The sequence below is a fragment of the Balaenoptera borealis genome (genome assembly GCF_965194805.1).
Source record: "Balaenoptera borealis genome assembly, chromosome: 1".
NCBI lineage: Eukaryota > Metazoa > Chordata > Mammalia > Artiodactyla > Balaenopteridae > Balaenoptera > Balaenoptera borealis.
In genome coordinates, this window is record NC_138860.1 from 77,892,520 (window position 1) to 77,913,448 (window position 20,929).

Consider the following 20,929-nt stretch of genomic DNA (forward strand, 5'->3'; position numbering starts at 1 on the left):
TTCAATGGGCTTTCATCCTTTCCCACCTGGTGGTAGCCAAGAATACTTAGGACTCCTGGGTTCTGTGACTTGGTGTCCCCATTTCAGTCCTCAGAGCTACTATACTAGCTATACTAGGAAGGAGTGAGTGTCCCTGCTATAAAGAGATAGAGTAAGTTTAGTGAGGAGGGGCCTGGATTGGTTGGCTGCGTACAGGTTGGTGATGTCCACCATTGCACTGTGGTGGAGGCTCTGTGTGAGAGAGTGAGGGGATGGCATGGCAGGGTGTGACTCTGGTCCTCTTCTTCATGCATGACAACACATGCACACATGATGGGCACAGGTGTCAGGGAAGTGAGGAAGTAAGCAACCAGGGCAGCTGGCAGCCTAGGGCATCTCTGGCAATTTCCCCAACGGAGTGTTTAACCACAAAGGGAAGAGCAATTAAAGCTAATCGCTCTGACAGCCTGGAGACCAGACACATAGGGCAACAAAACACACATATTCAGCATGTTTCCCCTAACTCCCAGTGGTCTCACCACCATCCTGCTTTCATCCTCCCTAATTTCTGAGCCTCTGTCATCCATTCCCCAGCACTCTCCCCACTCATCTGACCATCTCTGACTCTCACTTCCTTCCCCTCCCCATTCCCTGACTGTATCTCTGTCCCTCTGTGTCCTTCTCTTGATGTCTGTCTGCCTCTCACACACATTCCCCTCATTCTCTCTCTCTGACTTGGGCCTCCATCCTTGGCTGACTCATAGTCATTCTTTCTTTTTCTCTCTCTCCCTTTCTTCCATCCCCCCTCCATCCCTTGGCCACTCAGATGCCCAGAAGCCAGCCACTCCTAGCACCCTAAGCTCCAACTGGACCCAGCAAGAGAGGCCACCAGCAACCCCTACCCTCACTACTCACCCCGTTTCAAAGCACCAGGCTCACTCGCCCTCAAGATCCTGTCTCCCTGTCCTGGATTGAGACCAGGATTTTCTACCATGTTTTCTCACTGTTTTAAAGAGGGGCGATCTGAAGCCCAGGGCTGGGAGAAGACGCCCAGGAAATCAGGGTGGACTTGGGGACGGTGGCCCCCACTCAGCTGTCCTGTTAGACTGATATTCTATCAGGAGACTTGCGCGTGGGAGACAGTGGGAGTGAGGTGGGGGCTTGGATGCGTAGTGCAGGGCCCTTTGTGATTTGCTGTGTGCAGTGGATGTGTGTAAGAGTCACATGGGTGTGTGTCACCGTGTGTGCGGGCGTGTCTCTTGTAGGTGTGTGTGTCCCTGTCACTTTTGACACAGATTATATGAAATTAATTAGGGGCTTTACGTTAGCTACTTCTCTCCTGTACACCCCCCAGCTCCCGACTCCTTCCCTCTCTGGACAAGCCTTCGACAATCCCACCTCTACCCCAGGTGCAGAGGACTGGGTGAGGGCACGTGGTGCCAGCCGCCAGGTTTGAGCCCTCGGAGCAGGGGCGGCTGCCGGCGGAACTGAGGCAGGGCTGGGCCGGGAGACCGCCAGCCGAGGCGAGTCCGAAGCCAGAGAACGGGAGGGAGGGGCGGGAGCTGGCCCGGCCGAGCCGGCTGGGCGGGAAGCAGGCTCCATCCTAATCCCCAGGCCCCGGTCCGACTCCCAAACTGCTGGTCAGAGTGGAACGGGCGGCCGGAGCCACGCCGCCTCCAGCACACACCGCGCTCGGAGCGCACCGACAGAGACGGAGCCCGTGGGCCCTGACACGGAGCGGACCCCTCCGGGGCCCCCACGCTCCGCATCTGTCCCCAGGCGTCCCGGATCGACGCCCCTCCAAGCCCAGACCCCCAAATCTGCCCCTGCCCGCGACACGTCCCCTCTCGGCCCTCTCACCGCCTCCGGGGCTGAGCGCTCGGGGAGCGGGCACTCCGGCGTCCCCGGTTCCTGAGCAGCGTCCGGAACCTCCTCCTCGGCTCCCGCCGCCGCCGCCGCCGCCGCCGCTTCTGCTGCCGCCGCCGCCTCTTCCGCCCGCGGAGCCAGAGCCCGAGCCCAGCGCCGCCTCACCCCACCCGGCTGGCCTGTGATGTCAGAGCCGGGGAGGGGCGGGGGGCGGGGAGCGGTGGGAGAGGGGGAGGGGAGGCAGCAGGGGGCTGGGGTTCTGGAAGACTCCTGGGACGGGGGCAGAAGTGCGGGAGGGCTGGAGTAGCGACGCCGCCTCCTCCCCTAAACAGCGAACCCCAATTCTCAGATTTAGTTCCTCCCAAAGGGACACACTCCTCCCCTTACGACCCTTCGGTGACCACAGTGGCTGGGACCCTGGGAGGCAAAGAGTAAGTTAGGGTTTAAGGGTTTGGAAGTCCTTTGGCCTCTGGATCCTCGTAGGTGCTTGACTCAGTATTTGCAAAAACCTTTTCCCCTTATGGGTCAAGGGAGCAGTAGTAAATGACTGCTCAGACTTATCCACCTTGGAAGGGGGGGGGGGTGGGGAGGGAGGAGTAGGGGCAAGAAGCAAAATGGGGGCCTTTTTCGCCTGCCCTGGAGCCACAGATCTTCTCTCTCCAGGATGATGCCATCTGGCCCCTTGTGTTCCTCTCACCTTTCCCAAATATACCACCCTCCCGCCTTCCCCCCACCATGATGTAATTTTGTTTCTGGGGAGAAAAAGAGCAGCAGTGAGCTCAGCATGCAAATTATAGACAACTTGCAGAGCCACGCTCAGCTCTGTCCCCTAGCTCTGCCCCTCTGCCCAGGCCCAGCGTGGCAGCTCTCACTTCCCTTCTACCCCAGGGACTTTCCTCCCCCAGATTCTCAGCCAGACTGAAAGAGGGAAGGAAGAAGATGATCTGTTTTCATCTCCAGCCTAAGAGGTCTCTCCTCAACTCTGGCAGAGCCTGGCCCGGGGACGAGGTCTGAGCCCCATCAGTGTCTGTGCCACCTGCAGGAACGCCCCTGCTTCACTTCAGTTCCAGCCTGGCAGAGACCCCTCAGGAAGCCTCAGGTGGGCCCCTCCTTTCTTGAGTCTACACTGCCCCTAGAAGAGGCTCAGGCTGCTGCTGCTTTGGATTTCACAGCCCTTCTCTTTGCTTTCGCCATCCTCTTCCCCCAGTGTGCCATGTCACTGCCCCTTTGATAGCAACACACCCTCATAATTTGCCTTTGCATATATCTCATTTGTTCTGAGTTGTAGGGCCAAAACCCATTTTGTTGACCCATCTTTGAGACTCAGAGAAGCTGAATGACTTATCTACAGTCAGTGAAAGGTCCAGGTCTTTCAGGTACAGGGGATTTGGGCTTCATGCTGACTCTGCTCCTTTCTTAGGCAGGTTATGCCTCTGAGCCTTATTAAGGGCAAGACGGGGACACTGATGCCTATCTCACAGTGTTCGTCTGAGTTTTAGAAATTGTAAGTCTCCAGTGACTGGCACAGATGGGTGGTTAAAACATGGGAGCTATTATTTAGTCTGGGGCCTTCCACTGACCTACGCTAGACAGTAAGTTCCATAATATTTTTGTATTGGCCCAGTGCCCATACTATGTATTAAACATTTATTAAATGGGTGCAAGTTGGATGAATATGTGGTTTCTACTCTATACTCCTGCCACCAATTCCAGGAAGACTTCCTGGATTTGTCTGTGGAGGGTGAAAACTTCTCTCACCTCAGGTCTCATTCTTCCATACTCAGAGATCCTCTAAGTTGTCCAGCAACACGTTTACACCCAATCCATGAAAGCTGTAACATCTGTTAGTTATGGGCTTGTTCAGTTGTTTGGTTCCTCACCCCCTACTCCTGACTCCTTTACACTTACCCCAGCCTGGGCCTGTGCTGGAGAGAATGTGGGTCCTTCCTGCCAAGATCGCCAGCAGGCTCAGGTCTGGGGGATGCCCTTTGAACAAAACTCAGCGTCTCCTCTGCATTCCCATGACCACCACTCTGATCCGTGTTCTCCCACCTCCACCAGATTATTATAACTGTCTGATAAGAGTTGGACTCCCTGCCTCTGGTATCTCCATCAGCTTCCTTCCCTCTATCCATCCTGCTCATCACTGCCAGATTAAACGTTGCCCTTCCTCCCCAGCTCACAGGACTAAATCCAAACACCTCTGCGACCTAGCCCCGGATGCCCACCCAACCTCGTGGCCACCACTTGAACCTCTCTTCTTGTCTCTTTGGTCTCCTCTGTGCCCTAACATGGCACACGCATTCTGGCAGTGCTTTTGATGTTTTCACCACTTGAAATGTCTCCTCCCCAATTCCTTTGCCCTAATCAAATCCCACTATTCATTTAAGGCCTAGAAAATGCTCACTTCCTTTATGAAGCCATCAAAGCCCACTCTCATCTCTCTCTTCTGAGGCCATTCTATTCATTTGTTCCTTCTTTTAACAAACATTTATTAGGGACTACTTTTGGTGTGCCAAGCCCTGTGGACACAGAGAAAAAGCCTGGGGTCCTGCCTTCAAGGGGCTCACAGTCTGGTGGGGAAGACAGACATGTAAATGAAGAGCTAGTACTAGAATAGAGGTGGACAGAGAGAGTGCAGTGGGAGCCCAGAGGAGGGAGCTGCAGGAGGGGCCACCTCTGGGAAGGCCGCACCGAGGAAGTGTTTTTTGGGCTCAGTCTTGCCGTTCAAATACGAGCTGCAAGGGAGGGTGCTATCAAGCAGCGCATTATCACTTAATTACATATTGCTTTGTATTTTTCTTCAGTTCTTTAGTGTGCTTGTCTTGACTTCCCAGTGAGGCTAATCAGCTCGAGAGCAGGGACAGGCCCAGCACTCTCTGTTCTCCCAAAGCCTGACAGTGGTGCTGGACAAACACCATGTGTTCAGAAAAGCCTTTTTGACTTGCAGCAGATAAATAATCCAAGCTTCTCTGGGATAACTGCCTGGAGGGAGGAGCCCCACCCCCCTGCTATCACAGTCCCCTAATGAGGTACCCACCCCTTAAATCCCCCATCCTCTGGCTGCCTCCCTCCTGCCATAGGGGTGAGACCTCATCAGCAGACACTTGCTCCTGTTGCCCCAGATCCTTTATTGAGGTCTCTCATTTGACCCAAGTACATTAACAAGAGATTGCTAAGATATAGTCCCAAACACAGTACCCTCCCGTCCCCCTGGCCAGGGATAGGACAGTCAGAAGGGTAGAGGACTTGAGAGAGTGGGGGAAGAGTGTGCTCAGGTGGAGGGAGCAGAAGAGAGATGGGGGCCCATAGATACGGCAAGAGGGAAGTCACAAGAAAGCATGTAGGGAGTGATGGAAGAAACAAATAATCGATACAGGGGCATGGTGGGACAGGAAACAGAAGTCAGATGAGATAGCTGGGCTGGTGTGTAGGGAAAAGTAGCTCCTTGAATCTCAGCACCCAGCATATAGACCCCAATGGGCCCCATGTCAGAGAATGACCTAGTGTCCCTGGAGGAGCTCAGGGAAGTACAGGGAAGGAGGAGGGAGCAGGAGGAGAGCAGGTGGGGCTAGGAGATGGCTGCCACGGCAACTAGTCATCGTCATCATCGTCATCATCATCCTCTGTGTTGATCTCGCCCTCCAGTACATCCTCCAGCCAGTCCTCCAGCTCCTCAGCAGAAGGCAGGTCCTCTTCATCATCCATGTCCATCCATATGCTGTCCGCCTAGGACATGGCACAGACGAGGGATCAGAACTAAGCCCGATTCAGGTCTTTAGACCTGTCCTCCCACTCACTGGACTCTGTACATCCTCTGTCCCTTCTCTTCATCTGTCAGTGGGCAGGAAAACTGTCCAGGTGGGGGTCTAGGTTGGAATAGTGACAGTGGGAGTAGAAAGAATTGCTGGATCAGCAAATAGACCTTCTCCCTTCAGTCTTTCTTACAAGCTCTTGCCATGCTGAGCTTCCTAAAACAGACCTCTCTATCATGCCCTTAATGCAAAACCACTGGTGGCTCTTCATGGCCTGGAGGATAAAGTCAGCAACTCTTTAGCATTCAAGACTTTCCAATACCTGCTTTTCTAGCACCATCCTCAGAGATCTCTAGACTCTCAAGCCATCAGAAACGACTTGCCTTTTCCCAAATCTGATATTCATTTTCCTACTTTTTGACCTTTTGCACTAACTTTTCCATCAGTTTGGAAATGACTCATATAATTTTCACTTGTAGAGCTCTTACACACGGTACAATCTCCAGTGTGTTTTAATGTTTTTAATTGTTTAGATTTAATTAATTTTTTATATTTTAAAATTGAGGTATAGTTGATTTACAACACTCTCCACTTTAAACTCTACTCCTCTTAAACCCTCTCTGATTCTCAAGCAGAAGTCACTTTGATTTCTGTGCCTTCCTGGTGTTTTATTTGTATCTCTATTATAGAATTTATCAGATTTGGCCTGGTAGTTAACGGAATACCTACCTCCTCAGTTAGACTGAGAATTATATGAAAGCAGGCTGTGACTTATTCAATTCAACTCAACAAATATTTTTGAAGCATCTATCTGTGTGTGAATGAGAAGATTTCTGCCCTCAAAAAGCTCAAAGTCTACTGGAAGAGACAGACATGATACATAAATAGCCATATAAAAGTCATGTTCTCAATGCCAAATGGGCTCTGGGAGTGCCAAGGAGGGAACAATTCCAAATGGGAGATCTGGAAAGACTTCATGGAGAAGAGAGGATTTGAACTGGGCTTTGAAGGACGAGCAGCCAGTTCCAACAGGTAGAGGCAGGGGTGTGTTCAGGGCAGGAATCTCTCCCTCTTTCCAGCCATTAGACGGGGCATGTCTAATTCCTCTGGGGAGGGCTCAATTCCTAGTTAGCAGAGCAGAGGAGGACTAGCTATGTTGGGAAGGAGAGTTGGGGGTCAAACGGGGATGAGGGAAGGAAACTCACATCAGTAACATTGACGACTCCTATTTGTGGGGCTGACAGGTCGATGTTAAACGTCTTCTCCCAGTATGGAACCAGCTGTGGAGAGACCACAAATAGCAACTTAATGGAGGCTAGGAACACCTGAGTCCAGCAGGGTGAGTGTGAGTGTGCGGGTCAGCCAGGGGTAGAGGAAGGACGCTGAACCCACGGTAGATTGGTGGATAGGTCCAGCTATAGTGCCTGAAGGGAATGGGTAGAACTAAGCAGTTAAAGAGTAGATATCCCAAAAGGAAAGTTATCAAGAGGGTCAGCTGGGGACATTGGTCCCTCCTTTCCGAGGAAAACTTGATAGGAAACCTTATTCTGATCCTGGATCTGCTACTGATTGGCCTTGTGACTTTGGGCAATCACTTCTCCCTGGACCTCAGTTTCTATATCTCTAAACTAAGGTAGTTATACTCTGTAATTGCCAATGGTCCTCACATTTCTGTTTGTTCATCTAGTTCCTCTTTCAACGAAGAGTGTTAGGTGTTGGGGATTCAGCTGGGAACAGAGCCGTGCCCTGAGACATGGAATCTCTGTGCTTTGATTCTGTGATTGTGGACACCCACATGCAGGGTTAATGTGCCCTTCTGCTCCCCCAAACTCTGGATTTCTCTAGAAGGAGCCAGCCCTGGGCACATGAGCTATCTGCTCAGCCTCTGCTCTGGGAATCCTGTTGTTCCCACACTTCCCATCATCCTGTGTCCCCTTTCTCAGGATGCGCTCAGTGCCCCTGGGCATGCGACAGGCTCCTTCACTAGGAGATGGGGATAGGAGCTCTGAAACAGGCTCCCCACTGGGGTGTGCCCTGCCTCGGATAGCAGTGCCTGAGTGATATCTCTTACCAGGGGGAAGTCATCAGGGTCAATCCAGATGATGCTCAGGTCAGGGTTTTCAGTGTTATCTTGGGCCACAGACTTGAGAATCTCTAAGAACTCATAGCCATCTTGGAGGGAACACAGGTGATAAATGCACGGTGGGGCACAGAGGAAACAGGAGTCCAGCTCTCTTTTCCCGCCTCCCACAACTCCGCATGTCTAGCCCCAGGCTGCTTGTAAACTGTGCTCTAAAAAAACCCATCTTATGTGTTAAAAGCCTATGCTCTGGGGACCTCCCTAGTGGCGCAGTGGTTAAGACTCCACGCTCCCAATGCAGGGGGCCCGGGTTCGATCCCTGGTCGGGGAACTGGATCCCACATGCATGCCACAACTAAGAGTTCGCATACCACAGCTAAGGAGCCCATGTGCTGCAACTGAGGAGCCCGCCTGCCACAACTAGGACCCAGCACAACCAAATAAATAAATAAATAAATAAATAAAAAGGCCTATGCTCTGATAAATACCCCATCTCCCTCTCTCACCAGTGCCCCCGCCCCTGCCCCAAATCCAATCCAGTATTCCTCCCTCACCAGGATCAGCTTCCTCTGCAAAGGCCACAATATGGATTCCATCCAGATCGTCCTCCTGTGGGGGGCAGGGAGGGGAGACCTTAGCTATACTCACTGAAGTTAGAGAGCCCAGAACAGGCCCTAGATCTTCCTTGGACCTAACTTTTGTGGAAATCCAGCTTCTGGAGTGGGTGTATTCTTGTGGTGGTGACCCTTTTCCAAGTACACTGCCCCCTTCACTCCAGGGTCCCCACACCTCCGCTGGCAAACCCTTCAGCCCCAGAGCTTAGAGCTCCTCCCTTGTCATCGTCATCAAGTTATGTGTGTCCCCCAACTCCTGACACGTTCTTCAGAACAGAAACCCTCCACCTTTGCTGGTGCACTGTCTTTCCTATAAGCAAGACATGAGGAGCAGCAGGGTTGGGTGTTTCTGGGACTTGAGTTTTCCCATGCTCCTGCAAGGGCCTGGGCCCCATCCAGGGCACTCACCCAGGTCTCATACATACTCTCAGGCTTAAGTTTCCTCAGGGTTGATCTAGAAGAGAAAGAAAGTCACTACTCAGTGGGCAAGAAGGACACCCGTGGCTTCAGAGGGTCCCCATAGCAGAGGCTGCCACAGGGTCATGCCTAGGGCATAGACAGCTTGCAGCCCTGAACAAAGCCATCTGGCAAAGTCTAAGCTCTGGGCACCAGGCCCAGATAATTGCATGGTTAAAGCAGGTAGGAGAGAGGAGCGTGGGCAAGGGGACTGGAAGAGAGACTTTCGGGAGAAAGAACTGGACATCTGGGTGTTCATTCATTCATTCTTTCATTCACTCATTCATTCAATAACACTGAGCGTTGGAGATGATCTAAGCGCTGTGCTAGGTGCTGTGTAGACAGAGTTGGACAAGGCAAACATATTCCTGCCCTGATGAAGCGGACCATAATCTAGCGGGAGAGAGTGAGAGAAGTAGTGTTTACACTGATGAATGGGTATTTCCAGTTGTGGAGTACTGTGAAGGAAGAGAATTATGTGTGAGCATAGGGCAGGGTTTCTCAACCTCAGCACTACTGACATTTGGGGCCAGATAATTCTTCATTGTGGGAGGGCTGTCCTGTGCACTGTAGGATATTTAGCAGCACCCCTGGCCTCTACCCACTAAATACCAGTAGCTCTCTCTCCAACCAAAAATGTCTCCAGCCATTGCCAAATATCCGCCGGAAGACAAAATCCTCCCCCTACGTCGCCACTCCCTCCACCCCTGTTGAGAACCACTGGTGTAGGTAATGTATGAGAAAGAAGACAGGCCAGATCTGGATTAGAATCCAGTTCTGACACTACTCGTGGACTCTTTTTAACTGAGGCTGTTAAAAGGATTAAATATAATAAGAGAGATAGCACCTCGGAGTTCCTGGCAGACCACAGGCACTCAACACTGGTCTCAGTCCACATCACAATGAACCGTACACATTGATGGAGCACATTCTATGTGTGCTCCAGGCTCTGGGCTAAGTGCTGGGGTGCAAAATATTGTGCAAAATGGTCAGTATATCAATAAGAACTGATACCAGAAGTGTGTTCATCTCTAGGTGAGACCAGCCTCCTGGTTGGCTGAGATTCCCCTAGCCCATCTCGCAGACATGTGTTCTAGCCTGGGGAGGCGCCTACCCTGCCCAGAGGGTTGCCCCTGCCCCCCACCTCCTGTGCTCCTCCACGAAGCTGACAATCTCCTCTTCACTATTGGGCTTGTCCGGGATGGTCACAGGCTCTTCCATGAAGGCCTCGTAGAAATCGATCTCGTTCAGCTTCAGGGTCAGCTTCTTTGCCACCTTTTGGGGGAGGGGATGGGGGAGTGGGGCAGGGGACACGGGGTCACGGTGAGAAGAAGTATTATGGGGGAGCAGATGTCAGACAGGGAGTGAGACAACCTGGGCCCTCGTCACTGCCTCTGTGACACTGGACACGTGTCTTAACTTCTCTGGACTTTGGTTGAAGATGAGAGAGGGGTGGGTTAGATAATTTAAAATCTGTGGGGTGGGGGAGGCCTGAGGTGGGGTGGGGTTGGGGACTACTGGTGTGTAGGGAGGGAGGAGGTCCCCCATCGATTCTGGGAGAGGGGGCTGGAGGGCAGCTGAGGGGAGTGAGGGAGACCCAATGCAGCAGCAGGGAGGAGAACCTTGCTGTCGAAGGTGGCGAAGAAGGGGATGTAGGGATGAAACTCCTCCGCTGCGTCCTCGTAGGCTTTGTAATCTGAGGGGGGAATGCAGAGTCAGTCTCTGGGGGAAACAGGGTCTTCCAGGGAACCATCCCCCCTCTGTCTCTCCCCAATTCTTCTTTGGCAGATGGGGTTCATTCTGAGACTCACCCCCTCTAGTCCTCTGAGAGTGGTTACATACAGTGGTGGGCTGGGGGGAAGGGGAATGCCTTGGTGCCTGTCTGTGAAACCCGCAGAGTGCAGGGAGATCAGAGCAGTCGATGGACCCACCATGGCAAGAGGAGTGAGGAGGTAGGGATGCTGAGCCAGTGGGTGAAGTGGGGAGGTAGGAGGACAGGTGAAGTGGGGGACCAGCGGAGGGGACAGTGGAGTCTGAGGGTTACCCACGCTCTGAGTCTTTGCTCTTGAAGTAGCCAATGAGTTTGTTCTCATCTTCGATATTCTCAAATGCCTGCAGCTCTCGTTCACCCTCAATAAATTCCACAGGGTCCTCTAGGACCTGGAAGAGCAAGGACATTGAAGGAAGAGAGTGAGTTTCTGAACTCAGTGGTAGAGGCAAGGAGAGGGATCAGGGAAAAGAGGGCTGGGAAATGGGGAGGAAGGGGCTCTCTGTTGCCTGTGTGTGTGTGGGAGGGGGGGGGGCTGCAGTTGGTCGGAAGGGCGTGAGGTCTTAAAGCAAGGCCACTAGGTCCAGCGGAGTCCTCACATCAAGCAGAAACTCCACCAGGGTGTCAGCAGAGAACTCGCCATCATACTCAATGACTTCATCTTCCTTGAATACGTAAATGCTGTCCTCTTCAGTTAGTCCTAGGGAGTGAGCCAGAGGTGTGCCATGATTGCAACCTTCCCACAGGTCCAAGGGTCCAAATCCAGGGTTGCAGCCCATTTCATAATCCCACTAGACCCCACATCCTTCACCTCCCCTGGCCCTGGCCCTGCTCACCTCCACTGCCTCTCAGCCCCTACATCCCCGGTGTCTGTGCCCCTGGATTTAGCCTAGGTGGCTAGTCTGGCCCCAGGGGCTCTCCAGGGGGAAGCTGGGATCAGGTGGGGATGCTAGGGGAGGACGCAGGGAGATATAGGTCCTAGCAAGATGTCTCCCCCCTTTCTCTGCCTGCCATAACCAGAGACAGATCTTCCTGTTACCTCCTCTGAGGACTCTAGTTGCTGATTCCCAGTCCAGCCCTTTAACCTTCAGCTATTACTGACCAGATGACTTCATTACTGGCCACCCCTCCCCCATCCACATCCGGAGTCCAGTCTCAGGCCTGTGCTGCCCCCTGGTGGCTGGTGCTGTAACACCCAGCCCCCGGCGCTGGAGGGGGAGGGGTTGGAAGAGGAGTTTGCAGAGGTCTCTCCAGCCCCACTTGTGTTCCCTGATTCCCCCTTTCCTCCAGAACCTAGCCCCGTTTTTTAGGTAGGTATAAAGAAGGCCACCTTCACCTCTTTCTGGGATTTGAGCATGGGTCTCTATAAGGAATAAAGGAGAGGCTGGAACCCCCAGCCATAACCCTCCAAATTTCAGTATTTTCTCACCCGTCACCTTCCCCTCCCTGCTCCTCCCACCCCTCCCTTACCTAGTTTCTTGGCTACAACCGTGTCCTTCTCAGAGTCCACCATCCCGAAGCCAACACCCTTGTCTTCTAGGACTTGGGCTGCTAACTGAAGGGAGAGTTAGGGTTAAAATCAGCCTCTGGAATTCTTAGTAACCACTATTCCCGATCTCATGCTTTCGAGCTGGGTCATTTGGGATGCAGGGAATATGAGTTAACCTTGACACTGTGCTAGGATGCAGGATATCTCCACTTTCCCTGCCACGCCCCCCTCCACCCTTTTGGTCTGTGGTCCAATTTTAATTCCTGAACACCTATTGCTCATTTACAATGTGCTTATTATGTTGAACTTTAAGGCACTGTGCATGTACTTCCAGGTTCCTTAGGGATGCTGAGGGGTCTAGCTTCAGGATGACTGAGGCTCTTTCCTCCTTTGGAGCTGAGCCCTGTACTCCATACTGATCAAAGACCACGCTCAGTGTGGGGGTGATGTTACACGTCCCTGGGGTTCTTCTGAGTGAGTCCCAATGGGGAGAATTTTGGAGGGCAAGAGGGTGGGGGGCGTGGGGCTCTGTTCATGTTGCTGAGGAGCAGGGAGAGCTGGAGAGCTGAGAGTAGAGGTCACCGTGGCCACCACTGGTCACCCTCAGAGGCAGAGAGACTGACAAAGAGATTAGAGATGAAATAGGCCCGGTCTTCCTCAATGGGGTGGGACTTTCCCTTTCACTCTCTACTTCAAGCTGTCCTTAGGCTATGGAGAGTCACACCCTAGGTCCCTGTCCTCATGGGTCTCCCAGCGGGGCTCTCAACCCTGATGCACTCTGCCTTGGGCATGGTTTGCAGCTTTACCCCACCTAACACAGGCTCGGGGCGCTCGGATTCTCAGGAGGTTGGGACAGGTGGATGGCCAGAGATGCTGAGCACTCAGGATAAAAATACTCAGCTCATTAATCAGGCGGCGGGTTCCAGCACCCGGCAGGGGCACACAGAAATGAGAGCCTACAGTCCTGGTGTCTTGCCCTGAAATACTCCAAGCTCTGGGCAAGCTGGGGCCTCTCTGTCCTGCCATACTAGAGGAGGGGCTGCAGCAGCTTGGACAAGGAGACTCCAACACATCCCGGCTCCTGGAGGGCTGTGTGACCACATTTTCCAGTCATCTCCAAACATGGGCTTTTTTCTTGTAACAATAGGCTCTCTCTCTCCTTTGCGCCCGAGGTAAGCTTGGGGGTGAGGAGAATCTTCCCACAAAGACAAACTGGGGAAGGCATGGTGAAGCCTCCTCCAAACACAAGAATTTTCCAATCGGGGTGCCCAGCTTGATCCAATAGGGGCAGATGGCAAGGGGAGGGGACTGAGAGGCCAGTGGGAGGCACGGTGGCCTCTATTAAACCTTTAGCCATTAAATCGATGACTTGCAAGTAAAATGTCAATAACATTTAAATTTATACTCAGTTTGGATCTCTTTGGGGTGCAGCCCCTAAAGTGTATGGAGAGAGGGTACGTTTTGGTTAGGAAAGTAGATTTGGGGGTGTACTGCAGTTCTTCACCTTCCCCTGAAGAACCTCTCTTTTCCTTTTTTGTCACCCTTCCAAGGTCACCCCAGTCCTAGCCAAACCTAGTACTACCACCCTCCTCTAGCATGGAGGAGAGATTCCCCCTGCAGCACCCCCTCCCTCCTAAAATTGCCTGACTACGGTGGTACTTTGGGGGTTCCTGAATCTCTGTTTCTCTTCTGGCTAAGGTCATATGCCACTTGGGTCCTGTTGGTCCTGTTGGTCGAGACAGGTTCCTGCTGCCCTGCCCCTCACGCCCAGATCCCATTCTTAAAGATCTACATGGAGTTGCAGGATAGGGGGGTACAGAGAGGGACTGGGCTGTTCTGCAGGCCTGCAGACCCCGCCACTCACCTCCAGGATCAGCTCCTCCATCTCAAACTGTCTTTGTGAGGCCTTGTCGTCCTCGGGGTGTTCGTGGTAGAGCAGTGCCAGCACCTCATACTTCTTGAACACATTCTTGTAGTTCTTTGCGTTGACATTGACCACACGGTCCACACCATCATACTCGGGGAAGTCCAGCCCGTCCTCCCCCTGCACCCCTGACTTGGGTGTCCCTAGCACCAGCAGTAACAGCAGTGCCAGCCGCAGGCCGGGCACAGCTCTGGCCCCCATCCTGTCTGCAGCACTCATGGAGGTAGTGGGATCTGGGTCGGCTCTCCTGGTCCAGAAGAGGTTAGCTGGGGTAGGGAGGGGCCCCTGGGTCCCAAATCCTGAGTTAGGGGCTCACAGTGGGGGTGGGGTGGGGAACGGCCCAGAGCAGTGGACAGAGGACACTGCTAGGTCCTGGAGAAACTGCCGACAGAGCCAAGAGAAAAAGGGTCAGGAGGAGGAATAGGAGCAGGGGGCGGGGAGGCAACCGGAGCTGCCCTTGAGGTTGACACCCCTTGGCCCCCACCTGGTCCTGTCTAAATATGTCTCCAGGATTGGCAGGAGAGATGGATAACCTTCTGAGGCCAGGATGGCCCCGTGAGGGCTGGGATCCTCCTACCTCCAACACCTCTCACCCAGGCTCCCAGAGCCTCCCCCCTCCCCTTCCCCCCCAATGTCCAGGGCTCCTCGGCCCCTGTCCCCACACCAGCCTAGGAGCTCATCGCCATATTAAGAAAGGAAAAAGCTGGAGCTAAAAATAAGACCAGATGAGTCGGAGGTAAATGAAGCTGGGTCTGGGGGAGGGGAGGCTTGGGGGTAATTAGGGAGAGTTGAGGGAGGGCAAGGGTACTCAGACAGAGGGAAATGGGGCTGCAGAGGAGGAGGTATTCTGGGTCAGAGGTTAAATTTGTAGTCCATTTGTAAAAAGGGGGGCAAATGTGGTATTGCCTCTAAGTCCTAAAACCTGGGACTCTCCTCTAGGTCAAGTCTGTTTCTTTGATCCTGTGGAGGAAGTCAGGGGGAGTACAAATGCAATCCAGGCTGCAGGAAAGAGACCCCCTGCACTTCCCTTTAAAGAACCAAGACCAAGGATGAGGTCATTCTCTGAATAAAAGATGGAGCCGAGTCCAGGACTGGCGCCCTGGCTCAGCTCCAGCCAGTTTCCTTTGCTTCACTCAACACTCCTAACTGGAGTATGCAGAGGAAGGACGGGGCGTGGGGCGTGAAGTGCTGGCCCACATCCATCCTTGGAGATGCGGATCTGGGGCTTCTCTGCCCACAGACCCGAGAGGAGAAGGACAAAGTCGTTTGGCTGCTGCCTCCTGCTTGTACTCTCTACTCTGATCCTACGGGACTGGTTTTCTAGGGCACAGTGGGAAGAAGGATTCCCCTGGCTGAATGATTCCAAGGAGAGCGCATTGTGACTATTCATTCCTACGTCTTTGACAAGACAAAAAGGATCAGGTATCAACGGTAGGGGAAAAAATTAACACTGGGAAACATGAAGAGGTGGGGCCCTGTGCCCTGAACCAAGGATGCTGCTTAATTCTGTGCACTGAGAGCCAAAGCAGAGCTGGTGCGGAGGGGCTCTAACTTCCTGGATCCCAGCTTGGGGCTGAGGGCGGAGTGGATGGGCTCAGCTCTGGGTACCTTCAAGGACCCTCTTCACGGCCCTCCAGGGCTCATGCACAGGTAAGCTGAGGCACGAGGGAGACCAGAGAGAGGCTAGATCAAAGTCAGAAGCCCCCATGCCCACCCTGAGGTGTCTCCGATGTTGGAGGCACAGCGGGTGTTTTGCACCATGAAGTTATGTTAGAGGAATGACCTTTCCGCACTCCCACAGGGCGGACCTTAAACGGCTAAGCAAGGAAGGCCAGGGAAAATCTCAAGAACGTGGCAGGAGTGGGTCCAAGAGAGACAGCTGTCATTGGCACAGGAGAGGCCAGAGGTAGCTAGGCAGGGCATGCTGGAGCTGGAGAGACCTCAGAACCCATCTCAAGAGAGCGACCAACATGCCCACAGCCCCATGACCAGAGCAAAGACAGCAGGATAGACAGGTGGACCCACCCAGACATATATGACCTAGATGACGTCCAGCCCCAGCTACTCCTTCTGCTGCACTCTGGAGGAGGGGGGAACACTGGGACAGAGACATTGGGACCTTAGACTCATTCCATCCTGAATCTGACCTTTCGTACCCCCAGGGTGTGAGATGGGACGAAATGGTGACCCAGGCCTGCTCCATTCCCTCTCCTCTTCTGCAGCTACCGGGCTGTTTCATCCCATCCTGCTCCCTCTCCTTGGCCCTGGCTCTCCAGAGCCACCCGGATCCTTTCCAGCAGCTGCACCCCTCCCCTCCTCCCTGTCCTCCTCTCCCATATTTTGCTCTATACTTTCTATTCAAATCCTTCCCTCTAGGCCCCTGCCTTCAGGCTCAGCCACCGATATCAAATGACCCTAAGTTGGGGCCTCTGTATTTTTAACCCACCAGACACCCAAAGCTCCTGCTACTGAAACTTGAGGAGCTGGCCCCACCATTCTCCCCCTCCCCACCTCACTCACACACACCCTGGCCCCTCCGTCTTCCAGGGTTGGTTCAGCCCTGTCAGCATCGGGGAAGGACCCCAGACTGATATAGCCCTGTCCCTAGGAGACCTTGTGTTGGAGGAGGGAGGGGAGCAGGTGGGAGAGAGACGTCTAGGAGGGCCCGATGTAGGGGGACAGTGGCTGGTGTACCTTACGACAGCCTTCCCTTTGCTAGTTCATGGCCTGTCATCCTCCAGACTCGCCCACGGCCCTTCCTCTATCACTATCCTATATTTTTTTCTTTTGCATTTGTATATTTTTGGCCCAGCCTTCATTGTAAGACTAGCCTGAAAAGTGGTTGAGGGCACAAGTTCTGCAGTCAGACAGACCTTGGTTTCCTCATCTATAAAACCGGGCGGGGTGGTAAGAATGTATTTGTTGTATGGATTAATGGATGGTGTGAGTAAGGCCTTTGTCTACCGCCAGACAGAATGTGCAGTCACTTAACACATGTGCTTTGTTTTTGGTGACAGTCTACGATTTCCACCAGCTTTTCTCAGCATTTCTCTCTCTCTGTATGCTGTTCGGCACAGCCAACCCTCTCCTCTAAAAGAAGCCTGAGAGTGAACCGATCTACAGGGTAAAGTGGACCAGCTCACAGAGCAAAAGCCAGCGAGTGGGTGAAGAGGAAGGAAGAGCTGCCGCCAAGGGTGGGCAGGAGAGAAAGGCTCCCGCGGACTCCTCACCTGCCTGAGACGCAGCAAGTGCTGAGCCCAGGCTCGGAGGCCAGGCTTTGGGGATCATCCATCACCTGTGTGGAGCTGGGGCATGAGGGGGCGGGTGCTTTGCCTAGAGTAAAGGCTACAGGGATCCATTCAGCGTTGTTCCAGCCTCTGTTTCAAGGTTACGCCAGAGAAAACAGCTGAGGGCTGGGCTGGGGTCGAGATGCCCTAATGACTGGGGCTACGGGAACACCAATCCCTTCCTCAGAGGCGGGTCAGTGGCCTGACTTTCACCACTCACCACGTGGCCCCTTCCAAGTCATTTAACCTCTCTAGACCTCAGGTTTTTCATGATGAAATAAGGTCTAGCACGAAAAGCCTATGAGTCTGTAAGTTGATCTGAGGAACTGAGTGGGCGCTGTGGCCCCTCTGTAAGGTGTGGCTCCCCTGCTCCTCTCTCACCTCCTCTGTTTCTCTGATCCCAGGACTTGTCCTGTCCTTGCTCTCTGCTGCGTTGGAGAGTGACTTTGAGGGGGTAGCCTTCAAGGGGCAAGGATGCTTGATTCTGATCCCTTCCCAGCCTCGACTCTGGTCCCTGAAAGACTTCCCCTGCTTGGCTCCCATGAAGATCTAGGGAGAGAGCATCACAGTAATCCCCATTCTCCAAAAATCAGATGCGACACATCCAGGAGCTAAGGGCTGTTGCAAACATTTACTCTCTTGACTGGCTACTGAGCCCCCTGCTGGGCTCCAGTCAGATGCAGGCAGGGCTCCCCTTAACCCACCACATCTCCTATCCATGGTGCCCTCAACCCAGCCCTAGGATCACCTGTCTCTCTCATCCAAGGTTCTTCCTCCTGGCATCTCCCTGCCCCAACTAATGTGCACTCTCAGATGTTTTCCCAAACTCATTACCCCAACCCTCCCCCACCTGGCGCTCAGGACACCCTGATGTCATGTGAAGATCTTCCTCTGTTGAGTTTAGTAGTAGGTCTCCTTCTCCAGCCAGCCTGTGGAAGAGAAGAGACCAGAGTGAACTGGGGAAGGCATCGAGGGGAGAAAAACAGAAGGGTGAGCCCGGACAAGGTGGGAGGCTTGAGGGTAGAAGGCAGGGCCCTGAGGATTGGAACGAGCAGCGTGCTGGGGTCAAGGACCAGAGGGCAGGGTCCAGGCACAGCACAGGCTGGGCAGTGAGCTGGGGAGAAGGGCAGTGGGCCTGGAGGAGCCAGGGGGAATGGGGGAGCTGGTCAGGAGGCTGGCGAACTCTCAGGCCGGGGTGCAGGGGACCCTCACCGCCAGGATGACGACGGATGATGAGTTTTCTGATTTCATCATAGACAAGGATGAGGATGCTGTAAGGAGTGGCACAGAGCCACCAGGTTATCCTGAAGAGAGCAAAAGCTGGTCAGCAGGAGAGGAGATAGAGGGGTCAGTGAAAGGCAGGTGCAGAGAACAGCGCCCGGGAATCGAGTGTTTCGTTTGTTGTGTGGGAGGTTGATCCCTAACTTTGAGGAGGTCAGAGCCTGGGGAGTGAGGGCGGAGGGGCCCAAGACGGGAGCATAAAAAGCCAGTGAGAACAGAAGGGGATACATGCCATATTAGAGGGACATGCGGTGTTCACAGAGATTGTCTACCAGCTTTTGTGGAGTCGCTGAGGGAGACTTCCTTTGCTTTCTGGGTTCTCTAGACCTTGCACCCACAAACTCCAAGCAGGATGGGTCTGAGACTAGATGTGGGGTATATCTTGCCAGGGAATATATACACTCTTCCATATTGCAAAGATGGGGAAATCTTTTTCTTCCTGAATCTCGTCTATAGACCAGGAAGATGGACTCTGGGGAGGGGTTGAATCAGGACCACATTTGTCCCTTGGATGATAGAGAGATGGCATAGAGCAGCATTGTCCAATAGAAATATACTGTGAGCCTCATGTGATAGTTAATATTTTCTAGTAGCCACATGAAAATAAGTAAAAAGAAACAAGTGCAATTAATTTTAATATTTTATTTAACCCCAACTATCCAAAATATTGTTGTTTCAACATGTAATCAATATAAACATAATTAATGAGTTATTTTACATTCTTCTTTTTATCCCGAGTCCTCGAAATCCAGTGAGCATTTTACACTGACAGTGTATCTCAAGTCAGACACTAAATTTTCAGTGGTTAAAGGAAAATGTAGTCTAACCAAAACAATAAAGTTGTATTTAATTGAAAAATATTTGACACTGGTTTAGTTTTTAACATTCAGTTAACTAAAATTGTAAATTCAATTTCTCAGTCTCACTAGCCATATTTCAAGAGCTCAATAGTTGTATAAGGATGGTGGCTACCATATTGGACAGGGCAGGCCTAGGCCATGGTTCATTACACACACACACACACCCCTCAACCAATATAAACAGTTATAGACATACAGTCATACATTCATTCAACAACAATTATCATGTCTACTCTGTGTATGTGCTAGGTCCTGGGGAAATAAAAATGATGACATGATGGTCTTTGATCTAAAGAAGCTCAAGCAATCAGGGAAAAGAGGTTAGATAAACACACAAAATAGATAATCACCGTATTAGGTGATGAGTTTTATGGTCAAGGTATGTACAAGAGTGTTTGGGAGCACAGTTAATGCTCAACCACGTTTACTATCATTTATGTGTTGACATTAATAGTAGCAGCAACTGAGCTACTATTAACCAAGTGCCCACCAGGACCCAAATGCCATGCTTAATGTATTATATGCATTTCTACTTGTAATTATCAGAACAATCTGCCAGGTGTGTGTTATCGAGACTTTGCAGGTGAAGCTCAGGCTCAGAGAGGTTACCAGCTCGTCCAAGGTCATAGAATAATATACAGTACAGCCAAAATTCAAACCTGGAATTGTCAGTATCTAAGGGCAGTACCAATGTCTTTTATTAAACATTAATTGAGAAGCTACAGAATACAAAGCATTGTGTAAAACACTGCAAGGGACAGAAAGGTGAGCAAAGTGTGTAAACACATAGAAAATCAGTTGGAAGACCACACACTAAATTATTAATAGAGGTTACCAATGCAGGGCGGGGGAGGGGTGGGAATGAAATGGGAGTTTTGCTTTTATCTTTATAAAAATGTTAAATGGAAAAGTTTCACAAGCATATACTAATGTAAAAAACAAAGAAACAAAAACTTGGGACTTGAACCAAACAAGGTAGCAGACAATAAGAATTTCAGTATGCCCACCCACCTATATGCACATTAAAACGGATTTGCAGAAGTACAGCAGATTTAGCCATGCATAGATTAGGCTGTTTTATGATTACACCAGCTCCAAGCAATGTGTAGCCTGGGACAGCTATACCACACATTATCAAAGAAAAGGTACCACTCTGTTAAGCACTGGCAAATCTGCTAAGTTTGCATGTCTAGTGGGTTGCGATCACTTGGTACAGTCCCTAATTCCTCCCTGGATAAGATGCGCTTGTGGGAGCACAGGCGGTTCTCTCTACATCACTGAGTGGGGCCTGCTCCCCTCTTGACTTCCCCGCTCAAACATGCCTCCTCCCATGTGCTCTCCCTGTGCCCAGAGACGCCCCGCCTTGCAACCCTCCCCTTACTCACTTGAGTGGGTACATTCGCAGGGCCACGTCCATGCCTGGAGTGTAGGACAGAAAAGCAGCCAGGAATGTCTCCTCCAGGATCCCAAATATTAGGATCTTGTTTCTGAGAGGAAATGTTTAAGGGTGTGTTGGAGGTCGGGAGGGAGAGTTAGGGGTGCAGTTTGGGAGAGTGTTGGGGCCGGTGGG

The 20,929-nt window shown here is 52.2% G+C and overlaps 3 protein-coding genes and 1 long non-coding RNA gene across 5 annotated transcripts in view; 1 reads left to right on the top strand and 3 right to left on the bottom strand.

Moving 5' to 3' along the window:
• The window catches only part of PEA15 (proliferation and apoptosis adaptor protein 15), an 8,510-nt gene extending 6,513 nt beyond the window's left edge, over positions 1 to 1,997 (bottom strand). The window contains exon 1 of the mRNA XM_082407680.1: positions 1,840 to 1,997. The gene's annotated coding sequence lies outside the window, so the exon portion shown is untranslated. The remainder of the gene's footprint in view (positions 1 to 1,839) is intronic.
• A 133-nt stretch (positions 1,998 to 2,130) lies between these two features.
• LOC309635986 lies at positions 2,131 to 17,076 on the top strand. 2 transcript variants are annotated; one of them, XR_014249144.1, is made up of 3 exons: positions 2,131 to 2,944; positions 14,871 to 15,581; positions 16,949 to 17,076. It is a non-coding gene; the product is annotated as an uncharacterized lncRNA (long non-coding RNA). The 2 variants fall into 2 exon arrangements; XR_014249145.1 differs by lacking the exon at positions 2,131 to 2,944 and adding an exon at positions 14,479 to 14,667.
• CASQ1 (calsequestrin 1) lies at positions 4,957 to 14,291 on the bottom strand. The gene is made up of 11 exons (XM_082406305.1): positions 13,872 to 14,291; positions 11,989 to 12,073; positions 11,118 to 11,218; positions 10,799 to 10,910; positions 10,373 to 10,446; positions 9,895 to 10,025; positions 8,703 to 8,748; positions 8,235 to 8,289; positions 7,672 to 7,772; positions 6,806 to 6,880; positions 4,957 to 5,574 (listed from the first exon to the last, which is right to left on the bottom strand). Exons 1-11 carry the CDS (start codon positions 14,148 to 14,150, stop codon positions 5,440 to 5,442), a joined length of 1,194 nt encoding a protein of 397 aa, XP_082262431.1. The 5' UTR covers positions 14,151 to 14,291; the 3' UTR covers positions 4,957 to 5,439.
• A 938-nt stretch (positions 17,077 to 18,014) lies between the features above and the next one.
• Positions 18,015 to 20,929, bottom strand: part of ATP1A4 (ATPase Na+/K+ transporting subunit alpha 4) — a gene marked incomplete at its 3' end in the record, with an annotated part of 33,634 nt that continues 30,719 nt past the window's right edge. The window contains 2 exon segments of the mRNA XM_082407771.1: positions 18,015 to 18,522; positions 20,745 to 20,846. Of these exon segments, the coding sequence (XP_082263897.1) occupies positions 18,015 to 18,522; positions 20,745 to 20,846 (610 nt within the window).

Bases quoted from the DNA above. Each gene is read 5' to 3' on its own strand.
- CASQ1 (XM_082406305.1), bottom strand. From the start codon at position 14,150: ATGAGTGCTGCAGACAGGATGGGGGCCAGAGCTGTGCCCGGCCTGCGG. The intron at 10,026-10,372 runs GTTCTCCTCCCT...CTCCCCCAAAAG, and splicing joins TCGCCACCTTCGACAGCAAG to GTGGCAAAGAAGCTGACCCT. The intron at 7,773-8,234 runs GTGAGGGAGGAA...GTTCCCTCCAAG, and splicing joins TGCAGAGGAAGCTGATCCTG to ATGGCTATGAGTTCTTAGAG.